We start from the raw sequence: 11156 nt of genomic DNA on the forward strand, positions 1-11156 counted from the left end.
GCCTTCAGATGTATTGTAGGGAAGATGTGAAAACCTGGGTCAGCTCTAACACACAAAAACACAAAGGGGCCTTCAGCTGTAATATAGGGATGGTGTCAAAGCCTGGGTCAGCTCTAATACCTGGATAACACATAGGACTCTTCAGCTGTATTGTAGGGAAGGTGTCAAAGCCTGGGTCAGCTCTAATACCTGGATATTACACAGGGGCCTTCAGATGTATTGTAGGGAAGGTGTCAAAACCTGGGACAGCTCTAATACCTGGATATTACACAGGGGCCTTCAGATGTATTGTGGGGAAGGTGTCAAACCCTGGGTCAGCTCTAATACGTGGATAACATACAGGGACATCAGCTGTATTGTTAAGAAGGTGTCAAAGCCTGGGTCAGCTCTAGTACCTGGATATGACACAGGGGCCTTCAGATGTATTGTAGGGAAGGTGTCAAAACCTGGGTCAGCTCTAATACCTGGATAACATACAGGGAGCTTCAGCTGTATTGTAGGGAAAGTTGGAAAACCTGGGTCAGCTCAAATACAGAATAACACACAGGGACCTTAAGATGTATTGTAGGGCAGGTGTTAAAACCTGGGTCAGATCTAATACAGAATAGCACACAGGGACCTTCAGATGTATTGCAGGGAAGGTGTGAAGACCTGGGTCATCACACAGGGACCTTCAGCTGAACAGGCCTATCCTGGGACATGTCAAACGAAGCAGATAATGATGAAGTCATTCAAGTTTTCAAACTCCTTTCAAATTAAAATCCACTAATTGCAATCCCAGTACGGTTTCAGGGTTCACCCTTTTCTAATGGCGTTGCCTTTAGCCTTGTTGTCTCCATCTCAGATATCAGTAGGCTGATATAACAGAAATAACAAAAATTCATTTCCATATTCGACTAATCAGTGACAAGAGCTTTGGGTACAGAATTGAAATCTACATCCATAGCCCAGGGAGAGTTTTATACATCTTGTAAATTATGTCTGCTGATTTTATAAACGTCTAGACGAGGACTAAATCGTTTCTTCCGGCCACATGGAATGAATTAAGTTTAACGCCGCTTGGGACGGATTGTCAGTTATATCACCTCGTGTAAGTTCAATGTGGGAGTGAAACCCGAAGTAATGCATGTTTCAAACGTTTATCACCGTGCACGGGTATGATGCTGACACACCCCAAAACGACATCGGATCCTAACCCACAATCAGGGGTTTCAGTTGTGTCCAATGAATGGCAAATTACGGCGCCTTAGACGAATGGGCCCCACCCGTACCCCTCCCAGTAGTGTGTGCAATAAATGGGGAGGTACATTTGATTATAATACCCTTGATCAGGTCAAGGAACAACTTTTCATTCAGTTTGGATTATCAGCTCTTTGAAACGTTTACGCATCAAACTGTATGTAAGGGGCTTTTGAATTTTATATCTCATTCTACCGGGTACCCATGTGCAGCGGAAACAATGTTTGAACTACATCGCTTGTCTCAGGAGCTATGTAGAAGTGAGAACGCGAAATTCATTCAATTTCAGTATTGTCAGGACTTGAAAAGGAGGACGGGTTTTTCACTTTGAACCATCGAGTGGAAATCGAACAAGTGTCCATATTCTAAAAAATGTAAAGCCAACAACCGCTGTCCAACCATAACTCCTACCCTATCACCCACAGCCAACATTACAGTGGTTCTTTACATTGGAACCTCGTTAATCTAGACACTGTTAATCAGTAAACCCACCATCTGGACGTCTACATTTACAGAAAATCTCGTTAATCTAGACAGATGCTGTCCCCCGTACGATTAATCTTAGCAACGCTCATCCGTACTGAAAGTCCGCAAATACGTACCCAATACAGTTTAATCTAGAAAACGTGAAAACGCTGTGAACGGTACAGTTTGCTTTAACGGGGTTCCATTGTATACAGAGTAGGAGATTATTCGTTGATCCAGACTAATGTTTATCTGTACGTATTTACCTGAAACGTCACAAAGTCATGTATTCAATGACCTGTTTTCAGTCAAACGTTACCAAAAGCTCTGATGTATTCGCGTCAAATAATGTTTTGTGATTATTGTCTGAGTACCATCGACCGACATGTTTCCACGATAATCGAAAATCAGATCAGCCATAGTAATGTACACCATAAATTATACCGTACGTGTGTTGACAGCCCTTACTCCTGCCTGGATCAGATAAGTCTAATATACATGTATCAACTCCTAACAGCGCTCGATGGCATCTCTTAGGTTTTATATTTCCACCGTGTTCATTTAGGTGGAAAATGACATATGGTTCAAGACAGGGGTCATCGTTGACCGGCCAATCACTAATGACCAGTGGCTAATACCGAGAGACACTGCAGACTTGGGAGAAGCCGGCTTGTCAGACTAACTTACATCAATGTGTATATACTAAATCTGTTTTGGGGCACAGATATCAATATTACTCACGTTTAATTCGGGCATGAAGGAGTGGGCTACCATTCGCTGGACAGTGGGGGAGATAGGACTGACTGTCCCTGCACGGAGCTTTCAGCCCGGGAGATATTTAAAGGCATTAGAGTCCGTCTCCGGAATAATCCTCCGAATGTTCACAATCTGTATACACGTTAAGTCCCTTTGAAAGACAAATTACTCGCGAGGTGGGGACTGGCTTGTCGCGAGGTCAGTGTCCATAGATGTTTGTTTTCTTCTGTTTATTTCATCTTCCGATTAATTTAATCAGACGTTCGAGTAGTAAACAACTTCATCTCTTGTTGAATTCTGGTTTCTGATAGCTTTTATTTCAAATGAAAATGGCCCTATAATAACTGGATGGGTTGTCAGCCATGCCTACATTCAACCCATGCACAATTGAGTTTAATTTTCAAAATAACTGTTTGAAAAAAATACCAGCGCCTCGAGCATGCATTAGTGCGTGGGTATGTGCGCTATATAAATATCCAATAATAATAAGTAAATAATAATAATTAAGTGGTAGAAAAGAGTTTGCTCCTGAACGACATTTATTCATTCATTCATTCATTCATTCATTCATTCATTCATTTATTTATTTATTTATTTATTTACAGCTCCACTAACATCCCCACCCCTCCACACCCAACACCGCTCCATCCCCACTCCTACCACTTAACCAGGACAATCCCAGTTATTTCGAATAATGCTTCCAAGTAAAATAATACTTTTATCGAGCTCCAAAATTAGCCTGGTGATTGTGTATCAAATTCCAAAAGATATCTTCAAATTCATAGCTAATGAGCATGTTAGACTGGATACTACCCGACAGTTTGATAACTAATTGTGTCTCATCTATCGCGTGTACCATAGACTATCGACCGTGTCGAGTCCATGTCAAGCATGTAATTTAACTACGCATTGTCACTTTACGCAAGTTTCAATGTGATATCAATAATTCGATTTATTGAACTTGGGACCTTCTGCATTATCGATGCAGTTTACTCTGTGGCAAATATTATTATTATGCTTCACTTGATTTATTAATGTATAGCTTAGATAAGCAATTAACACTAACAGTCACTTTGAATGTTGTTATAATATTTGATATGTATTATATACTATTACTTCAACACATGCCCACAGTGATAATGTCTTCACGCAATGCAAAATCTCGTGTCTTAGCTACACATGTTATTTCATTTACTAGAATGTTATTCAAGACAATACCCGTATTATACGACTGCATTGCTGTATGGGCGAGGATTAGCAAAGTAGCGACTGATACAGAACTTATTAAACCGACAAGCTGGTTTGAAGGTAGATAGACCCTTGATAAAATATAAAAGTTGAAAAGGCTAGTTTGGGGCGTGAGATGGGTCAGACCTATATCATGTCGACGTTATCGCTTACTCCCCACTCAGTCGCCCAGTGCTGTCATCCCCACAACATATTATCATCGCTCCACCTGAACTCGAGAAAAGTAATCTGGATACAACTGATACCACTGATTCCACACGTTAATCAAATTACTTTTGCTTTATTTATGTATTAATATCGTCAGGTAACGACGGATAGTTTCAGGGAATTAGTGTCATATGTAAATTAGCGTTCGGTGATATTTCGTTTTGCCTGGATACAATTTGTCCGACCTGTTGAATCTCCCTTCACCGAGTCTTTCAAAGTTCAATTTCATTTTATACTTAAATTTAAATTTCATATGGAATTTAAGTCATGGGTGCGTCGTGAAGCATCAAACCAATTTTCTCCTGGTGGTTTTATGGAAAAGCATCTCTTTGATCAACCTAGTCTCATTGCTCTGATAAGATATCTTCAACAGACAAAAGTACAAGTAAACTCGAGCCAGATTGGTTTGTTATGGATAATCATATTACAGTGACTTGTATATATGATGAGGGAGGGGGGTTATGTCTTAAACAAACAGAGATATAACAACAGTACATAAATAATATCTTGTGTATAATGTTTTTTAAATTTAATCTGAAATTGGATTGATGATATTGCATCTAAACTTCTCTCTTTACATCCTGTGTTCATTACAATGTCCACGGTCTTTGATTAATGTCGGTCCTTATAAATATGCAGCTGATGTTTAAGACGTCATTATCTGATTTCGTGATAATTTGTCACAAGTTTACTTCCCTCAAAATATTTCATTTCCATTAGTGACCTTTAATTATACTTGAGTCGTCGACATTATCTGTACAAGTAATTATAGTAGATCTTGAACATCATCTAATATTCCACACTTTTCGTTCAAAACTTTATACCGATATTTGCTTGTATGTAAGATTTACAATAATCAAATTACCACTGATACATGAAGTAATGTTATTTTATCGTACTATTTTCAACAATTAATAGAAGTGATCAATTTACTGATATGCTTAAATTCTTGCTTTGTCTTTATTTTTTTAATTTTGTTATTTTGTAGCAGTGTGCGATACTGTGTTGAAAATATTTCAGCCAATCACCGCTCAGCACAGGTCTTTGGACTGACGTTTCACAATTACAACTGTCGTCATTTAATGCAAACTGTGAAAGGAAGTTTTGCAGATTGTGTCAACTGTTGTTTTTAGCACGCATGTCCACGTGATGGTTATAACACGTCTTAGAAAAGAAAATGCTAAAACCGTTGCTTAGTTACAAGCTGAATGTGTTTAACATCCAAATGTCTAGACACGGCAAAAAATGTGAAACGGACAATTATGAAATATCAAACAGCATATGCTAAAGATTTCATCTTATAATATGTCTCTAATGCATTTAATTTGATGAAATGAAATATGTAAGCGATTGTTGTAATATTCAGGCAGGAATGGTTGTAGCTGTTATCTATTAATCCTTATGCCGTTGTAATTATGAACGAATGTAGATATGATATTAGAAAACATTTGAAGATATTGTTTATTGGAAGAATAATTTCCCATAAATAATTTGTCGATTTGAAATCTTAAAGAAATTGTCAGCTATATACTTCAACTCTAAGACACCCCAGCTAAGATATAAAACTTTTCGTAAATGCATGCTGTTTTTGTATTTAATTCAAATGCACTGTTAATCTTCTTCTCCAACCACTGTTGAATGAAACAGCTCGATCTTTACTACTTCATTCACAGCTGAGGCAATATCACTGTTATTGAAAAACTGCCTTTGTGTGGCCACAGATAAGTCCCAGCCCTCCGTGTCCATTTGAAAGATCAATACGCTGATAGACAATGATTCCCAGCTTACCGACAGCACAATGCCCAATGTCCACCAAACGCAGTACTAATTTGGGAGAGACATTATTTAATCACTCTTTTACATAACCACCATCGATCGGATCTTTTGGGCAGAGTCACCAGTTTGGGATAACACCGGCTTGTGATTAGCGTCACCAATGCTCAGACCTCCGACTCGGGAGTGACATTGTTTGTTAGGTAATAAGTGATAATTAGGTATGGACGGTTATTACACGGCGATAAGTGCAGTGAGAAAATAGGGCCATGGAAAACAGCACGCCGATGAACCTTTGTAATGGTGCGACGCAGAAAGATGATAGAAGCTAGCTTCTGATTACTTTTAACAATAGGTCAGCCCAGGACGGGGGGTGTTGGGGAGGTCTGTGGGGTCGTCATACACCCATGTCCTCATTGATCTTAATTCCGATTGTCATGACGTGGAATTCAGTGAAGACAAGATTTTATGTTTCCTGTTTAAAACGGGGATATATTAGTTAATATATAACAGATATATCGTGTATCTTAATTCGGAAATTGGGCAAGATAAAGTCTGTATTTGATGAAAATGAAACAAATTATTCTGTGATGGGATAACAAAGAATGCAAAGTTTATGCTGAATCTACCCGTCAATGGAAAGATGCTGACAGACACAGCAGCAGCTACGTGAACTCATTTAGGGCATCACATTTCATCATGCGTGCCCCGAATCAGAATAAAAATTGTCAGAAGGCGTGTCTGGGTTTACCTTGGTACATACGTACAGACTTTAGAAAATAGAAATAACAAAAATGTCGTCCATAATTAAGATCCTGGTTCAGGGCAATAAATACTATTAGTAAAAAGGCCCGTGCGAGTATAAGCATCGAGCGAAACAAGTTTTACCTGTGTATTGAACATAGCCGGCATTTCGATAAAAAATTATGATAATTATCGCAATTATTATTGACATGTCAGTTAGGCATATAATCATAAGGAGTAACATCAGTTACTAACCAGTATTATCATCATGGCCATCATAATATTCATCATCATCAATATTAGTATTATGATCATTAAATATAACTCTTTGAATAATGTAATGTGTGTTATTAATGGTGAAAATAGTTTTCTTGAAATCTGTGGAAAAGATTTGCCCACAGGAACGAAAGAAATGCTCTGTTTTTAAAAACACATATGTATATATTTTCTAGCTTCGACAGCTGATGACAAGAGGCGGGCACTCGGACTTGAGAAAGCTATCTTCAACATCGATCGAAAACATCTCGGATCATTATGACTATTTATGCATCCCCAGTTCGACATGTCAGATCCGTCAAACTTCCGACTCGGAAAATCGGACGTACAGATGTTTAGAATTCCTGGAACAATGGATGACAGCTCTTTTCGTTAACTGAAATCAGCACCCGCCGACGTGGAGTTCGTACAACATCTACTACACCCATCCGCGCAATGTGGAAAGTATTATGATATAGAAACCTCGAGTGAAGTTTCATTATTGTCGATAAATCTTGAAAAGCCCCAGAAGCGTTTAGGATAAGATCACATAATTAGAAAAAGTGTTTGTATATTTGATGTATTACGACAAATTAAAATATTTTCTTATCGTGTATTCGGGTTACAATGTATGTTAATTTTCAACTGCTTTGGGTGTATGTAAAACGAAACTACGAAACGAAATAATTGGTCATCCTTCTACTTTCACTGTTAGCTTTAATACCCATTGCTTACATAACATTAGATTTGGAAAAATGGATTTGAAGTTATTTCCTACACAAAACTACTCATTGTCTACTAAAACCATAAGGGGTTATATGATATTATTCTTGAACTTGAATTCTGCAAATTCGATTACACAGTGTCATGTTGAATTTTATTTTAGTCGATATCACTTAAAGCTGCAAAATGTAAAATTGAACCTCACTTTTAGTTAAATATTGACGATTTAACCTTGCTGAAACAAACACGACTGTTTTTGATATTGAAACTCCAGTCATTTTCGATATTTATAATAACCCGTTATGACTAATCATTTCCTGGCAAGTTTCTTTCATTTAAATAGTAAATGCATGTATCTTCGTTGTAGGAAGTGTATTCAGTCTAAAACCCTAACTATGTTCACTGCGATATTTCAAAACCTCCTGTAAAAATTTGTTTTATCTCTCTGTTCATCCAATCTTCAGTTTTTGGACATTAGATGTATTGGTAATATTTTTCTTTTTCTAATTTCAAGAGTTTCACAATAACTCACAATCTAGATATCGGCGGAATGATTGCTTTTACCGTTTTTGTGAGTTATTTGTTCCCTGGACGTATCCCGCGGCGGGCGACTACAACCGCCGACCATGTTCTCCTGAAGTTTAAAATTACTTCGACTGTATATTATAGACCCTCAATAAATGTGGACAGTTGAGTAGTTTTAAGTCAATTATCAGCCAATTTTCCGTTCATTTTAGGAACATTTTGAACTTAAAAAACGCTACAGCTGTAAGGAGATATAGATTATGAATGCAAGCCTAGGTTTAGCCGAAGGCAGCGAGTTTCAAGTTAATTGCACAAATCTCTAAATGCTGTATCGTCGAGATTAAATTGAGGACCCTGTCGCTAACGAAGCGGTGAGAGTTAGGACATAGGGGACACATCACTTGAGCGGGATGGAATAAGGATGGAAAATATTGTTGTAACGAGTCGTTGACAGGAATTCTTCAGGGAGATTCTATTGACATTTTGGACGAACCTTATCAAAGCAGACAGGGGCTGAACTGCGGGAGGAGAAAGCTTTCAACCGCAGAGAAAATACGATTTATCCATTCTGTGAAATGGCTTCTGTAGTATGGGTTCGACCTGCAATTCTTCGAACACTGAGATTCCTGCTAGTCCCCCATGAAATCGGCCGGATGACGGAACTCTCGTTGCCATGACTACTGAGTGACGATGCTTGGAAGCAAAGCAAGTTACATTATACATCGTGACAGTTTGAGATGGGATAGTGCTCTGTCCAGCCTGCGCGTTACATTAAGGGGACACCCTACCCGTACAGCCATCGTCTCTCAACTAATAGCTTTTTCAAACATCATCGGAGATGAATCTGTAAATGCCAAAGAAACTTCCCCATCCTTTGGTGTTTCATATCAACCAAGATAAGGGCTTCGGTGCTCGTTTGTGAGCCCGTATGAAAGATGAATCGAAGCGAGCAACACAATCGTTTATCTCTCTCTCACAAATTACCTACAAGCTATGTGGCGAAGAATTATTCACAAGAAACAATAACACACACATCAGGGCATGTCTTATGTCAGACAAAGACCCATGATTTTGCTAATTAACTTAAAGCCACGAGATTCGATGGGCGTATGTTGGTGATTCTAGTTTCTATGGAAACCTTAGTTATATGAATTTTATCAAGACGTTCCCCAGCCTTCGTATGACACTGCAGCAGTCAGACTGCGGGGCGGGGGGAGGAGAGAAGAGAGGAGGGGGAGAAACTACCTGGTCGTTGGACGCGCAATTAGGGCCGACTCGGGACTCTTCAATAATCCGCTGCAACCTGAATAGTGGCCTTTAATAGGACGTATCTGTGCTTGGCCTTTGAGGCAATGCGATCCCAGTTATCAGAGCTGGAACATGGGTCAATTTTAGTCAATTCGATCCTCTAAAATCTGTCCGAGACTGTCTCCTACGAGGTCGAAATAAGCTCTGTGAAAAAAATAGAATTAGCATAATTCCTCGGCAGCGCGATGCCCATGTTGGCGATAGGAGAGGTAAGGTGGTTGTCGATGGAGTAGTTCTGTCTTGAATGCGACCTATCGACAATTCAGTTTTATTACACCTTGTCCTCTATCATGTCCTTACGTCACCGTAAACTTTCTCAGCCTCCGACAGAGTTTATTAAATGGATCCTACACACTTACGGACCCTCTCATGTTAAGAAACTAGAACCGCTGCCCTAATAAGTCCGGATACGACTCCGGGAATACTTGTCGGGTCAAGGGGGTCGCAAAACGAGACTTGTGAAGTGTGGGGCTTCCTGAGTTTGGCGATTGCCGGTCGGTGGCCGGTCGGCCGTCTTGCCGGGCTGGTTAGATGTCAGAATGGGCTAGAACGGGAGCTTTTACAATCGATAGTGGTGGAGAAGGGTTTACGCTGCCATCACCCACCGTCAACCCCTCACTGACTGATAATAGATTCAAGTCCGTAGTGCGTGAATTCAATTTCAATTCATGGGATCCCTGAGCCCCTAGAGATTCCCCGTATTTTACGGGACATACACCAACGGGTGATTTCAATCTAGCGTTTATGAACAATTCTCACTATCTTTATTACAACAAGCACTTTGCATATCATCTTTTTGCCAATTGAGTAGCTTATCTGTCCTGTGTCATCTGTGGGGTGAACCCGGAATAGGGTCTTCCCGTAGGGGGATAGAAGGGTTCGGGGCCAGAAGGACAACACAAATTACTATTCTGTTCATTATTCCTAGCAATAACACTCGAATTGAGCTCAAACTTTTAGTGCGGGGTTATTGTGATTTATCAAATAGCGTGATTGGGACCTGACAATCTGCAGTCTGTGGCGTATTCTACAGTGCCTGTCCCTGTCAACCGGCTTTATGGTCGCAAGCTCGGAACTGATCGGGACAAAAATTAAACAGGGAATTTGAGGAGATCGAAGTGAGATGAAGTTATTAAGATTGAGGAGCTAACGTCTTCTCCAATCTGCTCTCGCCCGATATGGGGATTGACGGACTAGCGGCGAGCCGATATCAGCCCAACGCTGGTCTAGAGCAGCGTATCTGAAAATCGAAGAGATAATAAGTACTGTCATGCAAACAGTGCTGAGCTAGGTGTACACAGGTGTAGGGGGTGGGGGTGGAGAAACAAACATAGACTGATTGCCACTTACCTGTACGCGTGACGGGACGTATAGCACTTTCTCAGCATTGTTGTAAGACAATCCATTTCCAGGTATGGGTCCCAATCGAAAACCTTTGGCTTTTACCCAAAATCTAAATTTGGAGTTCTCGGCTGTTGGTGGTTCCTCTCCGGCCAAAATATGCACAATACGGGTATATTTCTTCCTTGTAACTGTCTTGGTCTTACCGCTGTCTCCATAATTCTGCAGTGCCCAGGTTTGAAATGTATCGTACATTATGTCTTTGTTAAGATCCTGCCCGCGTAATGCAGCAGACGACACACTGGAAAGAGTAGCAGACGACATTGTAGAACACGGGGCTAGACTGTTGTGATTACGGCTTCATAAGCATTCCTATTCAGGTATACACACACAAAATCGTCCTCCCTCAGTTGCTCGTCCAAATGAAAAGCTTCCAGTGACCACGACGGTAGAACACACGCGAGTCCGGAGTAATTAGCGCATTCGGCAAGTCTGACACCTAGGTAGCAAAACTGTGTACCAATCAAGACCCTTCGGCGCAGCTGTCCCATTTAGGAATACAGGAGACCCGG

General features: G+C 40.1%; 1 protein-coding gene across 1 annotated transcript in view; it reads right to left on the reverse strand.

Moving 5' to 3' along the window:
- LOC124257555 (nucleolar protein 4-like) overlaps positions 1 to 10908 on the reverse strand; it is a 125415-nt gene extending 114507 nt beyond the window's left edge. Inside the window, exon 1 of the mRNA XM_046691653.1 lies at positions 10574 to 10908. Coding sequence (XP_046547609.1) covers positions 10574 to 10908 — 335 coding nt within the window. The remainder of the gene's footprint in view (positions 1 to 10573) is intronic.
- Positions 10909 to 11156: the final 248 nt, after the last annotated feature.

The sequence above is a fragment of the Haliotis rubra genome, unplaced genomic scaffold (assembly GCF_003918875.1).
Source record: "Haliotis rubra isolate DU_JTF1 unplaced genomic scaffold, ASM391887v1 Scf666, whole genome shotgun sequence".
Classification (NCBI taxonomy): domain Eukaryota; kingdom Metazoa; phylum Mollusca; class Gastropoda; order Lepetellida; family Haliotidae; genus Haliotis; species Haliotis rubra.